Here is a 22530-nt window from a genome sequence, read left to right on the forward strand (position 1 = left end):
GGGATGGTGTTCTTTGGTTTGCAAGCCTCCCCCTTTTTCCTCCAAACATAACGATGGTCATTATGGCCAAAAAGTGCTATTTTTGTTTCATCAGACCAGCGGACATTTCTCCAAAAAGTATGATCTTTGTTCCCATGTGCAGTTGCAAACCATAGTCCGGCTTTTTTATGGCGGTTTTGGAGCAGTGGCTTCTTCCTTGCTGAGCGGCCTTTCAGGTTATGTCGATATAGGACTCGTTTTACTGTGGATCTTGTACCTGTTTCCTCCAGCATCTTCACAAGGTCCTTTGCTGTTGTTCTAGGATTGATGCACTTTTCTCTAGGAGACAACATGTCTCCTTCCTGAGCAGTATGAAGGATGTGTGGTCCCATGGTGTTTTTACTTGCGTACTATTTTTTTGTACAGATGAATGTGGTACCTTCAGGCATTTGAACAGGCATTTGCTCCCAAGGATGGACCAGACTTGTGGAGGTCTACAATTTTTTTTCTTGGCTGATTTCTTTTGATTTTCCCATGATGTCAAGCAAAGAGGCACTGAGTTTGAAGGTAGGCCTTGAAATACATTCACAGGTACACCTCCAATTGACTCAAATTATTTTAATTAGCCTATCAGAAGCCTCTAAAGCCATGACATAATTTTCTGGAATTTTCCAAAATGTTTAAAGGCACAGTCAACTTAGTGTATGTTAACTTCTGACCCACTGGAATTGTGATACAGAGAAATAAGTTAAATAATCTGTCTGTTTGTCAGTGGTCTTATTAATCTGTGGAAGAATACTCCACAGTGAACCAAACTTGCAGTTATGTAATGTAGAATAAAGCCATACATTAACATTGTTACTATAAATAGGACAAAAAGCAGCAACTTATTTTGATTATCTCTAGGGGCATATAATGTGAAAGCTGAGCCTCGTTGGATACAATAACTATTGAGCGAATACAATAGCTCAGTATACAAATGTGTTCTTAGGGTAGCATTTCAGGTCATCCACAATGTCAGGTCAACTTTTCCTCTGACTGCAGTTCCAGCAGTTTACAAAGACTAACAGACTGCAATAAAAACACATTAAGAAGTCATTTTAGTCATCCTACACTATTCTATTCTCAACGTTATAAAGGCCCAATCATGAAAAATAAATTCTAGCCTCAGTCGTGCTCCTCAGTTCACATGCCAAGGGATTTGGGGAATGTTTGTTTTGTACTGCTTGCTTCCTTTTGATCATCAAAGGGGATAGAATGCCATGTCATCTCTGATATGAATGATGTGTTTGTGTGGAAAAAGCTATTTGAGATCCTTGCTATGCTTTGTTAAGATGACCAGTGTCTGATGGAGCTTGTGTTCAGTTTTCAAAGGAACCAGTCCTATTCAATGTGCAGGAGGAATCCATCTTGTTGGTTCTATGCCTATCGTTACTGCTGATGATGACCTCTTTGCAGTCCTTCCCCTAAATTACATTTCAGGAGAGGGCTGTAAAGACAACAATCAGGCATCTAAAGTTGTAAGTTAAAGCCAATAGAACCCGCACTGGTTTAGTTGTGGAGGGGAAGATAGGTATAGGAAGCACTGCCTCTTGAGATGCCTTAGTGATGTTAATATCAAACTATTTTTCCCAACAGGTCCCGGGACTATGATGCATGATGTGAACAGGGCTGCCCTGTCGCCCCACTGCTCCTTTTGCCTCCTGCTGACTGTTTTCTTGTTGTTCCTGCTCAAGTTTTGATGCAACACGGTTCATCCTCAGCTTTACTCAGCACTGAACAACAACAAGACTCTTGGTCCCAGAAGAAGAAAAGTATCAAAAGGAACTACCAATAAAATCATTGGTTCACTCTTCTTTCTTTTTTTTTGGTGTGCATTGGCGGTATGTCTTCATTTGGACAAAAACCAGAAGACGTGACACGTCTAGGGTGGTGGGGAGGGAGAGGGTCGACATGGATGCTGATCTGAGGTGATGGTAGTACTACAGAGTTTGTGTCAATCTAAACTTTTATATGTAAAAAAGGGAAACAAAAAGTTCATGTATGTGTTGATAGTTGACTGGTTTTACCCAAATATTGAGGTGTACATTCGGATTACTGGTGTGTCATGTCCTGTTTGATCTCTGTACAATAACATACGTTTTTCTTAAGTAAACAACAAAAAAATGAAAACATACATTGTGATTGTTGAATTTACTGTATTTTTACAGTTGTATGCAACAGAATAATAACAAAAACAGACCATTCAATATAAACAATGTCAACTTCAGTGTAACATAGTGTGCTATCATTTCTGAGGCAGAACAATACAATATAACATATTTATGGAATTTTTGTCACAACTGAAGTCCAAGCACTGCAAAACAAACATGATTAAAACATAAACAGTACGGATATTTATTTATTTTTTTGGGGGGGGGGGGTGTCACTAAGAAGGACTGCATAGTCCAAGACAGTTTATGACTGTACGTTGTCTGAAATTGGCTTACACCTTTTTGAAAGGAAGTTGAGAATGACAAGACTGATATAGACTGGTGGAAATGTCCTATGAACACAGGCTATTCATTGCACAAACAATTTGGTCTCCCTCTAGGTTTATTTACTGTAGTGTCATCCCACAATATACCATTTAGCTCATGTTGGTGTCTACAAACAAAACTCAAATGGTTAAATAAAAACAACATGATGCCAACAGGATATAAACTCAGCAAAAAAATAAATGTAATCTCACTGTCAACTACGTTTATTTCTAGCAAACTTAACATGTGTAAATATTTGTATGAACATAACAAGATTCAAAAACTGAGACATAAACTGAACAGGTGACAAACAGAAATGGAATAATGTGTCCCTGAACAAAGGAGGGGTTAAAATCAAAAGTAACAGTCTTTTGGTGTGGCCACCAGCTGCATTAAGTACTGCAGTGCATCTCCTCCTCATGGACTGCACCAGATTTACCAGTTCTTGCTGTGAGATGTTACCCCACTCTTCCACCAAGGCACCTGCAAGTTCCCTGACATTTCTGAGGAGAATGGCACCTAGCCCTCACCCTCCGATCCAACAGGTCCCAGACGTGCTCAATGGGATTAAGATCCGGGCTCTTCGCTGGCCATGGCAGAACATTGACATTCCTGTCTTGCAGGAAATCCAGCACAGAACGAGCAGTATGGCTGGTGGCATTGTCATGCTGGAGGGTCATGTCAGGATGAGCCTGCAGGAAGGGTACCACATGAGGGAGGAGGATATCTTCCCTGCAACACACAGTATTCAGATTGCCTGCAATGACAACCAGCTCAGTCCGATCATGCTGTGACACACCACCCCAGACCATGACGGACCCTCCACCTCCAAATCGATCCCTCTCCTCAGTACAGGCCTCGTTGTAACACTCATTCCTTTGGCGATAAACGCAAATCCGACCATCACCCCTGGTGAGACAAAACTGAGTCTCGTCAGTGAAGAGCACTTTGTTGTCGGTGATGTCTGGTGAGGACCTGCCTTACAACAGGCCTACAAGCCCTCAGTCCAGCCTCTCTCAGCCTATTGCGGACAGTCTGAGCACTGATGGAAGGATTGTGCATTCCTGGTGTAACTCAGGCAGTTGTTGCCATCCTGTACTTGTCCCGCAGGTGTGATGTTCCAATGTACCGATCCTGTGCAGGTGTTGCCACTGTGAGAACGATCAGCTGTCCGTCCTGTCTCCCTGTTGCGTTGTCTTAGGTGTGTCAGTATGGATATTGCAATTTATTGCCCTGGCCACATCTGCAGTCCTCATGCCTCCTTGCAGCATGCCTAAGGCACGTTCACGCAGATGAGCAGGGGCCCTGGGCATCTTTCTTTTGGTGTTTGTCAAAGTCAGTAGAAAGGCCTCTTTAGTGTCCTAAGTTTTCATAACTGTGACCTTCATTGCCTACCATCTGTAAGCTGTAAGTGTCTTAACAACCGTTCCACAGGTGCATGTTCATTGATTGTTTCTGGTTCATTGAACAAGCATTACACTGAAGATCTGTGAAGTTCTTTGGATTTTTACGAATTATCTTTTGAAAGACAGGGTCCTGAAAAAGGGATGTTTCTTTCTTTGCTGAGTTTATGTAGAAATGTGTTCTGCACTCCCCACTACATGAAGTGAAGAGAAATGAGTCATCTCTCTCTTTAAATGGTAAGACATGAGAGACCATAATCCCAGAAGTCAGCCCTCTGCATTGATCAGAGATGGATTGAAACGATGTCAATGTCAGTAGGTTAGTGTCTTTTCGCTGTTTTAGGACTTTTTCAAATAAACAATGAAGCTGGTGTGTATATTGGATGTTCATAGCTGCATATCTTTTGAACAGACAAAGGTTTCTGATTTAAGAATGGTTTCCTAATTACTTTGCCTGATTACCTAAATTACTGTCACAATCAATTATAATTCTGCAAAGTGCCTAGCAGAAATTCACTGAACCACATGTGTTTCCTCCAGTTTAGAATGCGTGTTTCTCATGTACTTTACCTGCATGGTTTACTGTTTGCTATAGCATTGCCGATCCCCCATGTCATAACATATAGTGCCAAGAATTTGTTTTGATTGAATCGCAATGATATAACCATTATGGTGAGTAATCAACATGTCAGCTGGAGATAAGGTTTTACATTGTCCATAAATTATGAACTGTTAAAACAAAGAAGTCCTCAGTCCTTTTGAGTATGTGACACAATACTACCAATGATAGCCCAAACAAAATGAAACAACGTACAGTGTGCACGTACATGTCTAGATTGAGGCTGTTTGCAGTGAAGTGTGGGAATATGCTTTGTATCCAATTAAGGCTCTGAAGTTTTCATTATAAAATGTCCAGTGAAAAACAATTAATTTGCTTTAACAAACATAGCTAGCCATTTGATCTCACTAGAGTTGCCCCCCCCCCCACCCACCCCCAAGTAAACATAATTGAGAAAGCTACTGTAAGTGAATTTTATCAAAATAACCTGAACTGGAACAGAAAAGACTGCACAATTATTGAATGTATTGTTACTTGGTAACACATATAACGCCACAAGTTGACACACACATCTGTAACAGATAGCACCACACTTTAAAAAAGCTTTTGAAATACCATATAGCACTACACTGTAAAAGTAAGTATTCATTGTGCTACAAGGAGAGTCATTTTGAATGCCTCAAGCGACCTTTTAATCTTTAACAGAAGCCCTGACCCCAGTGTTCTCTCAATCAGAGGGTGGAATAATGAAGTCTGAGGATATCTCTGTCCCCTGTATCTCTATCAACTATCTATATGGGGAGGCTCAAGCTGTTACATCTTCCCCTTTTCTTCCAGATGAATAAGAACCATTCAATGTCACAGCTGTCACTTCTGATCAGCCTTCGCACAGCTGCCCCACAATGCCATCAACACCTGGTTTGTTGCATGTTGGGTTCGTCCCAAAACTGCATGGTTATCAGGCAGCAGCAGAGAGGAGTGTGTACACACACACACACAAGGCTATTTTGGAGACCATAATGGCTAATGTTGGGCCCCCTTTCTAGGGCCAAATTCCGACTTTGGAAATTACACCTTTCACACGCACGCCTTTCCTACGCACTTTATGAAGGTGCGTAATGGGCTTTGCAGGCGTAGTTCCCTTGCGCGCGCTGCATAAATGTAATTCAATCATTGAATATCTCCTACTTGCTGTCCAACAGATTATTTCTTGTGGAGTTTTCAGTACATTTATCTTAAGCCATCCCTTTGGAATACGTTGTACCTTTTAGTTAGATCAATGAAAGAAAGCCATCTAAATATATGCACGGAAGAAAGAAAACCGTGGTTTGATTCAATCTGAAAAATTGCCACATTCAATTCTTTAACCCATGGTAATGTTGGAAGAATAGTGTACATGTCATTATAATAGGGAGAATAGTGTACAATAGTAGGCTATACCCTCATCTATTGCATGCACTTACCATGGAACAGTGTGATGACACTGCCAAGTAATGGGCCATGCGTCGGGTTCACACTGTTAGGGCTTGGTCTGCGCTCTGCTCCATAACAATTTAATTAGCCTATATGTCTTTTTTTATACTATTAACTGTTACTAATGATCCTCAGCAACAACCACATGGCCAAGATGGCGTTTACAGAGGAAGCAAATGAAGGTAAAGGAAACATTGGAATGATAATGTAGGCTATACCAACTGAAGGGATCTAACAGTAATGGAATGATGATGTAGGCTATACCAACTGAAGGGATCTAACAGTAATGGAATGATAATGTAGGCTATACCAACTGAAGGGATCTAACAGTAATGGAATGATGATGTAGGCTATACCAACTGAAGGGATCTAACAGTAATGTAATGATAATGTAGGCTATACCAACTGAAGGGATCTAACAGTAATGATAAGATAATGTAATGATATACCAACTGAAATGTAATGGAATGATAAGGCTATACCAACTGAAGGAATCTAACAGTAATGGAATGATAATGTAGGCTATACCAACTGAAGGGATCTAACAGTAATGGAATGATAATGTAGGCTATACCAACTGAAGGGATCTAACAGTAATGGAATGATGATGTAGGCTATACCAACTGAAGGGATCTAACAGTAATGGAATGATAATGTAGGCTATACCAACTGAAGGGATCTAACAGTAATGGAATGATGATGTAGGCTATACCAACTGAAGGGATCTAACAGTAAATTGGCAGTTAAATATGTGTGGTTATTAGACCTACTGAGGGTCAATACTATAATGGCTAATTTTGAACATGATAGAAATGGAAACAGAGAATGTCGAGGTAGCCTATAATTAAGACATTTGAGAGTATCCATCCCTGTTAAAAGGCCTTACAATTTAAATTATGCATAATGGCACGGCATTTCTTAAACTTTACTGTTACACTATGTTGATATTCTTCGGTTTGCTGCCATATTACTGGTTTCACATTTGTCTGGTTTCACATTTGTGATTATAAGGTAAAATAGATCTAAAACAAATGTTATTTCCCTTATCCAAACAGACTACTCATTTACATAGCTCTTGTCAAGTTATTACAGTGCATGGAGAATGGTGGTATTTCTATCAAAAAAATAAAGTAGATGCTTTTTCCACTTGGAACCTGTAGGTAAAGGTAGTGGAATTAAGGCACGGTCAGAATACGGAGTATCTGTAGACACAGCTCTGCCACACCTTCATTTATTCCAGCTCCAACCAAAACTAATAGCAGGTGAATAGCACTTTACTCTCATGCCCATAGTGAATACTGGTGAACTGGGTTGGAGGTAAAAGGTATGTTAAAGCTCAACAAATCAGGAAATCACAATCTAACATAGCAAAATGTGGTTGACTTAAAGACAACATTCCACTTTGCTCTAAATGTAAATGGTCAGTGTTATCCCCACAATAACCATACAAATTAAGAGAAGACAAACTAAGGTTATGTAGTGCATTGCATTTGAAAAAAAGAGAATATTCAATGATTGACTGTTTCTGGCTGAATACAGATCAAATGAAATGTTGTCAATACACAAACATCAGTCTACGGTGTGGTTTTGAACGTGCTGTTTATATGTAAAAAGTGAGTTTTAAAAAGACTGTTGTCCCCTAGGACAGAAGGCTAAACGCTTTTGTTTTTCTTGCCACTCCCCCACCCATGTACAGTGGCCCTAAGGGGCAACGTGGCTTGAATCCTTTGATCCACAGTTAAAAACAGAAAAGTTTTACAATGTCTGCACTTTTATTTATGAAGAACTGCTGACTGTTGTAACTCTTCCACGAAAAAAAAAATGATCCATTGAAAGTGAAAGGAAAGCTTTTGTAGCCTACACAAGTGTAGTCACACCGTCAAAAACAAAGTTCAATGTGAATCTGTGTATAAATCATCATGAACAGCGTATTAGTCATAACTGTAATCTTGCAGTTGTGACAAAGAGAGGATCAAAAGATAGATTTCGATCCTGGGGAAACAGTATCTACTTTAAATGTTCCATTCCTTGAGTCAACATACATGACTAAACTAAGCTCCTAGATAGGGAGCTGTTGTGTTTCTCTTGGATCAAACCATCCACTATACAGTAAAATCAAAGTATTGACCATACTGTGTACTGGGTAACACTGTACATATGCTGTCAATAACAGTTTGTAATTGTCTATTAATAATTAATGAACCATAGTCATTATTTTGTTTGTTTATTCTCTACAAAATTATAAACAGACAGAAATTGCATAGGAAACCTTTCACTAATTATTATTGTCAAATGATAAGCCCTTTGTAACAAGGCCCAGTGTTTGGCAAGTAATACGTCTGTTTTCTCATTGTTTTACATTACTTTGTTCATGTTTGTTAATAATGATTTCCTTTAGAAAATAGCACACAGATAGGAAGTGATACCAAGTAGTATGTCTGGGTGCAAAAGAATGATTATGTCCAGCTAGCTAACGGTATGAACATAATGCCAATCAAAACCAACATAATATAACACAACTAATACGCAATCTGTAAAAGTCCACTGTTCTTTTCCTGCACCATTATTTTAAATGGATAATTCAGCAAAGTGCCAAAAGCAATTTGTTCTCTCGCTAAATAAAGATACAAATAATGGGTTGCAGTGTCTTAACACATGGAAGTGAAACTTTCAAGGTAGTTTATCATAAAACATGATCAAATCTGGGAACAATCCCAGTACGTTGTGAGTTATGCAGTATAACTATCTATATCATGCGAGCAGTGTGCCTTGTGTGCTTTAAAAAAAAGTATATATATTTATGTAGTTGGTACCACACTGTAGTCCATCACACTCAACAGCAACAGTATTATCTGAAAACAGCAATGCAATTCCATCAGATATAAACATATTGTGAATGTTTCAATTTAATTCCAATATCAATGTCTTGAAGTCTCTTTTTCAATTTCAGGTTACAATAACCTTACGATAAACATGGCAACTTCCACAATTATTTTACAATTCGTAGAAAACAACTAATGTCAATTGCACTTAACGGGAGTTCATATGTTTGTAGCCTCACAAAATATTAAGTACAGCAACGTATTAATCTGTAAAGAAGAGCTCTATGCTATCAGTGTCCGCACATGATTCCCTTGACTGCATCGCTGGCACTTGCACTCTCAGATAAATAAACCGCAACGTTAACCAGCTTCAGGGCATAATACATGTATACATACTGTACATACATTCTGCTCCAATTATTACACATCTGAATGACATACAATAACTCAACCACGTGCAAATGTCATGCTAGAATAAGGAAACGTCTGACACATTACTGTATATGCACTTTAAAAGGAGCACTACTCAATCTCAGTTTCCACCCACAGTGAGCCCCTAACGTATGTTTGTAAACATGTGTGGGTCTTGGCAAACATAACTGCCATATAGTTATTTCATTTGCATTGTAACTGCATTGTAATTTTACGTAAACCATGCAATGACGTCAATGAAAGGTTTGCACCAAAGTATGAGGCATGTGCAGTAATCTCAAAATAGCGTTCCACCCTAAATGATGATCTTCATCCCATTCAATCAATCTGGGAACAGGAATTTATGAGTGGTCGACTTTATTGGCATTCAAATGTGCAGATACTGTTGCCTTGTTTATTGATTACAGGAGATACTATGCTGCACATTTGTTTTTCTGTGTAAATTGTCAAGCTATTCACTGTAAATGAAATGTTATTGTAGATTTTCTTTTTTTCACCTTTTGGTTTCCTTCCTATTTTGTCAAAAGTATTAACAAAAACTATGTCAATGACTTTTGGCAAGAAACTAAACGAACTTACCAGTATTGAACTATTTGTGCATGTTAAGGCATAGTTGTCTTTTCTATTTGAGAAAGAGTAAGAGATGGTTGTATCTGTTTAGTGTAATAAAGCTTCATGATATTTTCCTCTAAATATGTGTTTTATCCCTTGGCACAATTATATATATGACCAAAAAGAATACCTTATATCTCATAAACAGTATATAGGAATGTGCACTCTCAGAGGAACTTGCTTATGGCTTTTACGAAGAAATGAAGAATGAACAGATGCTATTCTTCCCCGCTAACCTTCAGTGTTGGCTGATAGTTAGGTATGAGGGTGTTCTAAAATGTACATTGTACTGTAGATAGTCTGTTGCAAGATACCTGTCAGATATGTTTGATAATCCATCTGTTGGGTCCATCTATCAGGTTTCCATCTAAATGTGTCTATTGCATTCATCAAATAGAAACTGGCTTCCGAGTTAGGGAACTGACTTCAACATAATATTGAACCCTCTTCGTCATTCTCGGTCTACTTCCTTTGTAAACACTCAAATGACTCTAGAGTATTTTAATTAAGAACTTTTAGAAGACAATGGTATCACAGCACCGTCTCCATCCACCACGGGCCTGATGACAGCTGTCACAAAGTAGAACATCTCAAACGGCAATGTCATCAAAGGCAGACCCGTTGTGTATTTACAGCAACAAACAGAAGCCTAATTAAATGTACAGATGTAAACCATGTTTTTCATCCAACTCCTTACATAAGAAAGCATGTGTGTAAACGTGATAGGGATATGTTAAATGAATCTAGCCAACTAACAAAAAGCAATGGCTGTGTTGAAATAATCAATTCAATTAGTTGTATATTCAATTAATTAGATGTTAGTTGTTGATACATCTTATTGTGTAAAGTCTAACAGATATTTTTTGGTTGTTGAATTATTGTTGCATAGAAATATTTGTATTTATTGTACCTTTATTTAACTAGGCAAGTCAGTTAAGAACAAATTCTTATTGTCAATGACAGCCTATGAACAATATGACATAGTATAAGCCATTGTAAGGGTTCATACGTGCTTATAACAAGTAAATAAAACAGATTTATTCTGTACCGGTTGTCATTAAGTATTAAAAGTGTTGTGTTAATGTTCAAATAAAGTGTAACTAAAACATCATGCCTACATCCAATGGAACAAACATTCCATAATGCAACTAATGAGATTATCATGGACCAACACAGACTTTAAAAAAATACATACATTTGTAGGAACTTGTTGATCAAATAAAAAGGTTGAATTGACTGTCAAATAACATAACATTAAATACACTGCAACAATGTTTTGTTTTTGTCCACAGTATTTATGAGTTCACTGGCCACTTACAATTATCATATGAAACCAATGCCAATAATCAGCAAGCAAGTAAACGGTATTCAGAATGCGCCACCGCCAAACAAATGAATGTCATGTACTATACAGATCATTAAATGCTTGTTTGTTTATCTGGATTTCTGCATGCATTTGTCTTTGTCTATCTCACCACCAGGCATTTGTAGATAAAGAACTCCATATGGAATATCGTCCGGGAAGTGTAGTTAAAACAGACCGTTAAAATGTGGAATACATAGGGAGGACAAAGGGTGATCATTCCCTGGATTCCATCTTTTGTGGTCAGACAGCACATTCATTGGCCCTAGACAAAAGGGATGAGGATGCGGATGAAGGTAGATGACTGTCACCTCATTAATCACGTTTTGGTTTACTCCCCAAAGAGGTCATGTTTTCCGGATGCCTCGGCACTGATGTATTTCTTTGCTGATACCACCTTTAGTTTTGAAACAGTGTTGGCCTATGTAGCCAATGAATCGTGCAAAACCAAATTAAGCCCAGCCTTCACTGTAATGCATTTGCTCCTTGACTTGCAACACAGAAGATGTGCCATATTTCAAGCCCAAGGATGAACACCAAAGTACATTAACCACTTCTGCTACTCCAACCACAAAACACCCTCACAACAAATCACCTTCAATGAGTTTTAATTGTATTGATACTTGATTAGCATGACTTGGTAGTACTGTAGAAATAAACGAGTATGGGAACACAATGAATGTCTTCCCATAGCCGTTTAAGTAGCTTGATCATTTAATTAACTTGCTTTCTATTTTAATTTAGTATCAGTATGTTTAGTATCCATCCTTTTTTGATGTGATAGACTAAAATTATGAATATATGAATCTAACTCGTTCAATAAAAACATTTTCTTTCATGTTATTTGTATGAGCGCATGAACAGCAAAGGGATTGTCTTACAATCTAGACCGTACAGTAAGTCATCTGTATAATTTCAATGTTCATTCAGTACAATTTATCTTGATTGAAAGAGTTAATAATGAACTCACCTCTACAAAATGTATTTTCTTGTCTGTATGAGTTGTCATTTGATCTGTTCTCATTAATTATGCCTACCCATGCCTGCTAATTATGTTACCGTTTGACAAAACTCCTGAATCACACAAAATATCAAGAGAACTTCACAGGTCCAATACACCACCTATACAGTATGCCCATTTTACTCCTGAAAGGTATTAAATATAGAAATGGGTGTGCCTTATCTACTGTGATGGTAGGTGGGTATAGGTCTATGGCAGTAGTAAAGGGGAAATCCTGGTTAGGGAATAGTACAAGTAAGTCAGACTTTTGAGCAGTGAAATCCTGGCTAGAGAATAGTAGCAGTGATTCACATTTTAGTTCAATCCTGGCTAGGTAATAGTAGAAGTGATTCAGACTTGAGTAGTTCAATCCTGGCTAGGGGACAGCAGAAGTGATTCAGACTATTGAGTAGTTAAATCCTAGCTAGAGAATAGTAGGAGTGATTCAGACTTTTGAACAGTTCAATCCTGGCTAGGTAATAGCAGAAGTGATTCAGACTTGAGTAGTTCAATCCTGGCTAGGGAACAGCAGAAGTGATTCAGACTATTGAGTAGTTAAATCCTAGCTAGGGAATAGTAGAAGTGATTCAGACTTGAGTAGTTCAATCCTGGCTAGGGAACAGCAGAAGTGATTCAGGCTTTTGAGTAGTTAAACCCTAGCTAGGGAATAGTAGAAGTGATTCAGACTTGAGTAGTTCAATCCTGGCTAGGTAATAGTAGAAGTTATTCAGACTTTTGAGTAGTTAAATCCTGGCTAGGGAATAGTAGAAGTTATTCAGACTTTTGAGTAGTTATTCCTTTGGTATGTACACGTGGTTTACATAGACAATCAAACAATTGAACATTTGAAAAACAAATTGCTGTAGCATGAACAAGAGTGGTCAGGGAACTCACCACAGTTGTTTTTTAGATCTACACTCCATGCAGATAGGAGGCTTTCCAAAATGTGGCCTATGAGTTATTGAACAGTATTCCTATTCCAGATAGCTATTAAATGTTGTGGATATACACTGCTCAAAGAATAAAGGGAACACTAAAATAACACATCCTAAATCTGAATGAATGAAATATTCTTATTAAATACTTTTTTCTTTACATAGTTGAATGTGCTGACAACAAAATCACACAAAAATTATCAATGGAAATTAAATTTATCAATGGAGGTCTGGATTTGGAGTCACACTCAAAATTAAAGTGGAAAACCACACTACAGGCTGATCCAACTTTGATGTAATGTCCTTAAAACAAGTCAAAATGAGGCTCAGTAGTGTTTGTGGCCTCCACGTGCCTGTATGACCTCCCTACAATGCCTGGGCATGCTCCTGATGAGGTGGCGGATGGTCTCCTAAGGGATCTCCTCCCAGACTTGGACTAAAGCATCCGCCAACTCTGTGGTGCAACGTGGCGTTGGTGGATGGAGCGAGACATGATGTCCCAGATGTGCTCAATTGGATTCAGGTCTGGGGAACGGACGGGCCAGTCCATAGCATCAATGCCTTCCTCTTGCAGGAACTGCTGACACACTCCAGCCACATCAGGTCTAGCATTGTCTTGCATTAGGAGGAACCCAGGGCCAACCGCACCAGCATATGGTCTCACAAGGGGTCTGAGGATCTCATCTCGGTACCTAATGGCAGTCAGACTACCTCTGGCAAGCACATGGAGGGCTGTGCGGACCCCTAAAGAAATGCCACCCCACACCATGACTAACCCACCGCCAAACCGGTCATGCTGGAGGATGTTGCAGGCAGCAGAACGTTCTCCATGGCGTCTCCAGACTCTGTCATGTCTGTCACGTGCTCAGTGTGAACCTGCTTTCATCTGTGAAGAGCACAGGGCGCCAGTGGCATATTTTCCAATCTTGGTGTTCTCTGGCAAATGCCAAACGTCCTGCACGGTGTTGGACTGTATAAGCACAACCCCCACCTGTGGACGTTGGGCCCTCATACCACCCTCATGGAGTCTGTTTCTGACCGTTTGAGCAGACACATGCATATTTGTGGCCTGCTGGAGGTCATTTTGCAGGGATCTGGCAGTGCTCCTCCTGCTCCTCCTTGCACAAAGGCGGATGTAGCGGTCCTGCTGCTGGGTTGTTGCCCTCCTACAGTCTCCTCCACGTCTCCTGATGTACCGGCCTGTCTCCTGGTAGCATCCTGGATGAGCTGCACTACCTGAGCCACTTGTGTAGGTTGTAGACTCCGTCTCATGCTACCACTAGAGTGAAAGCACCGCCAGCATTTAAAAGTGACCAAAACATCAGCCAGGAAGCATAGGAACTGAGAAGTGGTCTGTGGTCACCACCTGCAGAACCGCTCCTTTATTGGGGGTGTCTTGCTAATTGCCTATAATTTCCACCTGTTGTCTATTCCATTTGCACAACAGCATGTGACATTTACTGTCAATCAGTGTTGCTTCCTAAGTGGACAGTTTGATTTCACAGAAGTGTGATTGACTTGGAGTTACATTGTGTTGTTTAAGTGTTCCATTTATTTTTTGAGCAGTGTATATTAGTAGACAATCAAACGAGTGGAATTGTACAAACAAATGGCTGCACCATGGCCAATAGAGGTCAAGAAATTCACCACGCTGGTTTTAGATCCAGACCTATTGAAGAATAATATTTGTAGACATGAAAGGTCCGGTTGAACATGCACATTTCAGGGCTGAATATTGCACCTACGTAGATAACTCCAACATATGACTCATGGCTTATTCAGTGTTGTTGGATGTGTGTGTGTCATCCCAGATGGTGTATGGCCTCAAGGGAACTACACACGTGCTCTAATAAAGGTCATACAGATAGACAGGAGTTATCTTTGATCTTAATAGCATACATTAATCCATAACCCTCATAATTCACAATGTTAGGGCATTAATAAAATAAGTGTGTATTGAATGTATTAAAGCCACACAGTGAACAATCACATAATTTGAATGGAGACTCACTAACGAGATTTGCTGCATGCCAGTAAATTAGTTGTACGAATGAACATTCAGCATGCAGACAAAATAAGACATTTCACAGGGCTAACCTAGTTAAACATAGCATTGATTTGACCAACGCATTCGAGTCCAGACGGGTCTTTGAAAAGGGCCTTTTTCATGTTGCAACACATGGAGGGAGCTCTCCAAGATTTCCAACCATCATTACTGCTTCACAGTCAAGCAGGCTAACAGGCCTTTTTTTTTGCGAGAAAAAATAAGAAAAAGATGAGAGAAAGAAACATGAAAGTGCGAGTATAAAAAAATCCTGTTTCCGGATTGAGTTCCCACTCTTGTAATTACGTGGAACGAGCCGACCCTGGTTCCTTTCAGAACAGATGGTATTCACATTGGTTCTCATAAGCAGCACAAACAATCCTATGTTCCTCAGTCAGCTCCACACGGGCCTGTGAGGATATATTTATCGTGCCAATCACAAGTATTTACCCGCCGCCATTAAGATCGTCTGCTGCCTTGATGAGTGATAAAATTGGTGGTGGGAGAAACAAACCATTGGTGAGGAAGGATCATTAACTTTGTGACTCAATTCTGACACTAATTAGAAGGGGATATAACACTGAGAAAGTGAGGGGGGATATGGTTTACGTGGCAAGACAGACAGCTATGACTTGTCTCCCATGTTTAAATGTCTATCATGGACTTGGGTGCTAGGTCAAGCACAACCAATCTGCCTGTCCAGTCTCTTTCTATTAAAATCTATACTCTGCTTCTGAAGAGCCAACTACTGACGTAAGCTGTAAGAAAACCCATTTCCAGCCAAATGTAAAGTGTTAAACACTTGACTATACATGTGTTATTTACAAGACCCAATGCACATTAAACATGTTAGCCGGAATATCACACCACTTGATTTTAGCTTGCCAGTATGCAGTATGTATGTAATTACACTAACATATTATGGACAAGGAAGTATATTCAGAATTAGGCAGAGCCCTTTTGAAGTTGGCATGTTAAGTTACAAATTTGAAATTATGTACATTTATCTTTCAAAAACTGGTCAAATTAACAAAAAACTTTCAGTCATTACGCTTTCAGAACGTGGAACTATTTATGAACTCCTTAAATGTAGAACCAACAAGTGCTTCAATGCCTTTAAAAGCTGGGAAGTGGCTGCCTAGCTATCTGCTATTGATGGCCACCAGCTGTGCTGACTGCCAACTGAGGGTAGACGGTTTGCATTGATCATGAAGTAAGTAACAGCGGAGACTCCTTGTATTATCAGTCAACAAGGTTGCAGACAGACATGCATCCGCTTCTATTGTATTAACTGAACTTCTCCCCAATGTATCCCCATTTGTACATTTCTTAGGAAGTTGCCCGTTAAAGAAATGTTATCAAGATAAAGTACAGTACAGGTAAAGATGTCATCTTATCGACAGGCCCGTTTTCTTTTTAATAACAGTCCCGTTCTGTACTTTCTGTTAATTGCAGGGAGCAGATGTTTGCATGAATTAAATATTGTTGAGGATGAAGTAGAACAGCATGGTAGCGAGTGCAGCGCAACAGAGGAGCCCAATTTGTAATCATTTTTTGGGAGGGAAAGTGGCAATAAACAACGACAACCTGAAGATGCGCTACACACTTAACAGTACACAGTTTTAAATAATAATTTGTCTGCAAAGCAATCCTCCTGGTAATGACCTATTGCATTGGTAGGTAACCCTGGTCCTGGAGTGCGCAGGAACTGAATGTTTTTGGTTTAACAGATCTGGAAGACCAGGTGTGTTGAATTTAGGCAAACACTAAACTGATCAATTAGCTCAGTGTGCTGCCTGCTTGGAACAGAATCCTCCAGTACCTGCAGCACTCCAGGAACAGGGTCGCCTACCCCTGACCTATTCTCTAGGTGATGTTTTGTAGAAGACTCAGCGCCTCTTGTTGCATGTATAATCTATGGGAATGAGAAATAGAAAGTTTCACCTGGTGCGCCGTGCAATTAACATCCATGTCGTGTTGGTATAGCAGGGCAGAGAAACAAGATTTAACCTATTAAGGAAGCTCCCATGCTGAAGTGGTACATAATTGATAGGTGAGAGGAGAGAATTTAGTCTAGTCATTGGGACATGGCCATTAGCGGGAGTTGGCACAGTGTTTGTACAGGGCCACAGTCAGTCAAGACCAGGGTCAGTGAAAAATCAATGGTACTCTCCGGTCATTGTGACAGTCACCACACTCACTACTCCACAGAGTGCACTTACTCTCTCCACTTTATGGCAGACCACTGGCATGATATGGGGATTTGATTCGCTTAACACAGTTTAGCAGATTGGAAATGTCTCCCAAATGGAAAAATCCAATAGGCAGGTCTGTCATGTGGGTCCTAGAGAGGTATGGCTGACAAGGTGGTGGGACACAGAGCCTGGAGATGCCAGGTGAGTTAAATTACCCAATGAAGCAAACATGCGAATGGCTGACTTGCAATTCAAACCATGGCATTGAGCATACTCAAACAAAGATCATGGGGCATTTAAGATACATGTTTTTTTTTATTATTGTCAGTCTTAAATATGAACACACAATCTTCATAAAGAAAATACATATGAATCAACAATCTTACATTACAGGGAGTCAAATAGAATGTCATTTTCTCTTCACTTTGGAAACAACCAGAATTAAGGGATTACTGTGACCTATGCCGGCTGAATGACTTGACAGTACTGTATTGGAGTAGAGGGAATGTGTGTGTCATCAAAAATTCAAATTCATTTGATTATGAGATTTGGTCATGCACCAACACAGAAATGTCCTTTTATAACAACTGAGACAAGCACATCCGTATGCCGCCAATGTCTACAACTTTGTCACTGCTATTTCCAAAGTCCCTATTCCAAAAGGAATTATTCCAAACTGCAATGCATACTCAACAAATGTCACGTCACAAACAGCACTATACTAAAGGGTAGGTGCAATATAAGCTCAATCAAAAACAATAGTTGGAATAGTTGGTTTCTGTGATGGATATACCGTGGACTTCTCAGAAGCCCCAGCTGTTGCTTTCTGTACATATGTTTTGAAACAACTGCAAAAAATTAAAAAAATAACACTTTTATTGAATCTACCCTTAGCATGGCCTTTAATTCATTGAGTTCACATAATGATAAAGTTTCCGTCACTAGACGGAGGTTAACCCCAGATTTCCATATCTTTCAACAGGCATTGGGATCCGTTTTGTCAGTAAAAATGTGTGATGCCATCACCACAGAGAAAACTTATTCAACCTTTATTTTATCCCATGGAGGTCTGAAGACCTCTTTTACAAGGGTAATAATCATGTGGTATTTATTTCAAAAATAGTTTTGGGGTGCAAACCATTACGCTGATGTATTTTGCACCAATCATGACATGCATTAAAGTGATATTCCTAATCAGTGTAAAATCAATGCAGCTCTCACACAGACATCACACATTTGAAATGTGTGATAAATGCACCCAATTATCTGCTGTAATATGGCCTATTCTGATGGCAGCACCACAGGTTTGAACCATTAACATGTCAAATATTTCTTAACATCAAAATGTGTTCCTTTCTCCCCATTTGCGAATAAAATATTGAAGGCAGACTTCACTATATGTTATCATCGTACATGGCATGGTGACCTCCTGCTTCCAGACATCAACAACAGAAAACTGCCAAAACGGACTGTTAATATGTGCCCTCCCCTGAGGCATGCCCATTTAAGGAAGAACCAACAGTTACAGTCCTGGCAGATTAGATGTTGATTTCTGGGAGCAAGCAATAAATTGTCCCGCTGTGTATGATGATGATTTCACAACGTTGAGTTTACCTTTAAGACCTATAAATTAGGATTTGTTTTTATACATCAGTCCCTTACTATCATCCTTTTAACCACAGTGAACCACTCGATTGGGGTTTCTCATTGTAAATTATTTGTTGTTCATGAGCTCCACAAGTGCACTGCCTGATAGATGTAACGTTAAAACCAATACAGGAACGAATCATTTCCCTGTCCAAGCCATTGTATTCATTATGATCTAAAATACAAAAAATATCCCAGATCAGCACTCCTACTCTGAGACACTTTGTGAATATGGGTCCAGATATTTTAATAAAGTTTAAAAAATGATCACAAGGAAGAGCAACTGCTGTGTAGTTTATAAACTGGGCCAAAGGGTTGATGGCATTGCACAGAAGAAAGCTGCAAAATTCTTGCATATTGATTTCACAGAGCATTGTGTGCGTTCCTGTTATACAAAAACAAATTGAGCATTGAGCAAACGTTTGTAGTAGATGTTTTCTCTATAGAGTCAGACTAAGTGGATGTTGTGTTACATAGAACAGTTACAGAAAGTATTGTTGTAGCTCCTGAGTGTGTCCTTGGTGACAAGGTCACAGAGGAGACAAATATATGCCTGATTTCAAATCAATCCCAACTCGGCCCTGATTATTTAACCCGGTATACAACACTAAATTATAATATATTAATGGACTGTATGTATATGTGCTCTATTGGGAGACAATATATGTAAAACATTTGCATTTCCAGTCAAAGTACATTTGCATGTACATTCCAGTACATTTACATGTACCAGTTCAACACAACCAAACAATTAATACTTAGTGGTTATGAGAGGGTATTTTGTAACAACAACAAAAAAAGACAAACTAATGGCTGAGAGGTTTTTGGGCTATTTTAGGGGCAAATCCTAAAGTCTAAGTCTCCCATTGACATCAATGCAGCAAAGTGAAAATGTTACTTAAAGGGATACTTCAGGATTTTTAGCAATGAAGCCCTTTATCTACTTCCCCAGAGTCAGATGAACTTGTGGATACCATTTTCTCTGTGAGCAGTTTAAAGGAAGTTGTTAACTATAGTTAGCACAATTGCTAACTAGTGTTAGGCCATGGTAACTGCTAGCATGCTAGTAGATCCCATAGACTTCTAGTCATTGCGCTAAGCTAGTTAGCATTGGATCGTGAAACTACCTCTATCTGCCTTCATACTGGATGCAGATTCATAAAAGTGGTATCCGTGAGTTCATCTTAAGTAGATAATGGGTTTCATTGCCAAAATCCCAAAGTATCCTTTCAAGTGCAAGTTAGAATTTGCCCTTAGAGTGATCCATAGAGTTGCTATTGGACACAATCTTACTCCTTAGCCTCTTTGTTACCAACACTGTTGAGATGGGAATACTTCAGAATTGTGTGCAAATGACCCATGTAAATACATATAACTTAAAGTACCTTAAAGTAAAACCAGTTGTAGTGACATTAATAACATTTGTGAGAGATTACATTATTTGAAGTTAGATGTCCACACAAATGGAAATAACTTCCTTCCCATTCATAACTAGTTAAGTAATTCTTTACACCACCTTGTGTAGACTTGTGCCAGCTAAAAGGGAGGAAAAACAAGCTCTTTGCCTAAATAATCACAATTACAGCTTTGATATTGTATTTACCCCTTTCAAAATGTGTGTTAAAATCCCCAAAATAGATAGAATAGCACAAACAACTGAAAATATCACAATTGACATTGCTGAGAAAATATAATTTCTTATTAACCATTGCTGTGGTTTGTCAATGTGTCGGAATCAGAAATAGGTTTAAATTATAATTACACCAACAACAAAAAACATGATAACAGGCTTTTAGGTCCTAGAGTGATTTCAGTCCATCTGCTTCACTGCCTGTTTGAAATGTTTGTTTCATTCACCTCATATACTTAACTCTTGGGGATAAGAATCTTGGGGCTAAAGCGTCTATCATAGTCCAAAATGTGTACGCATACGCACAGCAGTGTTCTGGAATATTGGCATTCATACTTTTCAAATTCTCAAGCTTTTTCTCCAACCGTTACCACATTCAAATGAATAAAGGACGCGTACCGGAGCGGCGTTGGTTGGGAATTGTTGGGAGGTGCGCTTTCGGGCTGTGCATCCCCCGCTGATGGTGGTCTCAGAGCTGCGTAGCTACGTCACAATGGGATGCCGGACTATTGCGTCTTAACGTCAATGGACTATGATTTACGCTTAAGACTCTTGGGGCTAAGATGACTATGTCACTCGGTAGAAACTGAAATAAATAAATGTAAATAACAGACAAACCACACCCAAAAAGAAACATTTGAGAATCATAACATAATGGGAGGGGAAACGAAAACAAATCAAAACCCAAAAATCCAATGTTGTTATGTCCTTAAAACTCCTAAAATTAACAAAGAAAAATGTGTATGTTACATAATACTTTTTAGAGGCTTGACATTATGTAAAAGGGTAGCCCATGCACCCATGTGCATCACGTTTGTGGTTCCGGGTGAGAGAAAACACACAAACCACGCAACCTTGCCCCTCGGAAGCCAGAAAGCCTACTGCATCAAAACCTGAGCAGAAACTGAAGGATGGCCAGTAGTAGACAGGTGTAGGTGTGTACATGCGTCCCCATCGAGCCGCTGTTCCCGTCCTGCACTGCTCCGGGTCCTGTTGTGGCCAAGGGGGATGGCAGAGGAGAGGGAGAAAAACATTTGTATGAGTTTGTGGTGTTCAAGATTGGTTTTGCTGACTTGAACCTTCTGATCTGCAGATAACAAGTGATTCACTGCTCTAATACCTTCTCCCCGGCACTCCACAGAAAAGCAACAAATGGATTGCAGTAATTGACACAAGGCACATAATCAACTACACCCCGGGCCAAACGCCTACTAGTGCCATTAGGTACCCACCTCAAAAGAGAACATTGTTATTCATCCCAGTTCTGTTTACTTATTATTCAGCATAGAGATGTCCAAGTTATCCCTGGCATAGCTAGGGAACTGAAGCTAGCTATGCTAATCAGGTCATTCCCAGACTACAGAATACTCAGATTCCTGCTGATGGAATGTTTAATTGGGGGCACTTTGGCGGCCATATAAGCATTGCTAAAGCATCTGTTCTCTTCCTCTCATCGCCAGCAAGCCCTGTTGACTTGAGCCCTTATCACCTCCGTTATTATCATCTTACTGTATGATATTATGAAACCTTGACCAACCAAGCCGGCTGCCCAGTTGGGCCTTAATTGTGGCTGCTTGTAAACAAGCTAATCAACTGAGGGAAGGGAGAAAAGCAATAACCATTGATAGACAGTGGAGGAAAGAGCAGGACCAGGGCCTTTTTTTCTTGGTTGGTAGGAGGTCTGTGAGTTTTTAATCTAAATTGAAGCATGATAGCAGAGGCTGGGCTAACGATGTGGGGCCTGGAGCAATAAGGGAGTTGTAGGATGGTCCAATTAAGATGTCAAACCACTTCCTTATTCACTAAAACAATCTTGTGAGTTTCAAAACATCCTATAGCATATCATGTATTCCTGCTAATTACAGTACACGTTTACCACAATAGCAGTTAAAAAAAATGGTTGTGATGGTGGTATTA

The 22530-nt window shown here is 39.5% G+C and overlaps 2 protein-coding genes across 4 annotated transcripts in view; one reads left to right on the plus strand and one right to left on the minus strand.

Annotated features, from left to right (window-relative positions):
• LOC135550818 (opioid-binding protein/cell adhesion molecule-like) overlaps positions 1-2151 on the plus strand; it is a 329729-nt gene extending 327578 nt beyond the window's left edge. For both annotated transcript variants that reach the window (XM_064981949.1, XM_064981948.1), the window contains one exon: positions 1618-2151. In XM_064981949.1, the coding sequence (XP_064838021.1) occupies positions 1618-1721 (104 nt within the window). In that variant the 3' untranslated portion in view covers positions 1722-2151. The remainder of the gene's footprint in view (positions 1-1617) is intronic.
• Positions 2152-17637: 15486 nt separating this feature from the next.
• LOC135550820 (opioid-binding protein/cell adhesion molecule-like) overlaps positions 17638-22530 on the minus strand; it is a 428940-nt gene continuing 424047 nt past the window's right edge. For both annotated transcript variants that reach the window (XM_064981951.1, XM_064981950.1), the window contains one exon: positions 17638-21603. In XM_064981951.1, the coding sequence (XP_064838023.1) occupies positions 21500-21603 (104 nt within the window). In that variant the 3' untranslated portion in view covers positions 17638-21499. The remainder of the gene's footprint in view (positions 21604-22530) is intronic.

This window comes from Oncorhynchus masou, chromosome 12 (genome assembly GCF_036934945.1).
Source record: "Oncorhynchus masou masou isolate Uvic2021 chromosome 12, UVic_Omas_1.1, whole genome shotgun sequence".
Lineage (NCBI taxonomy): Eukaryota > Metazoa > Chordata > Actinopteri > Salmoniformes > Salmonidae > Oncorhynchus > Oncorhynchus masou.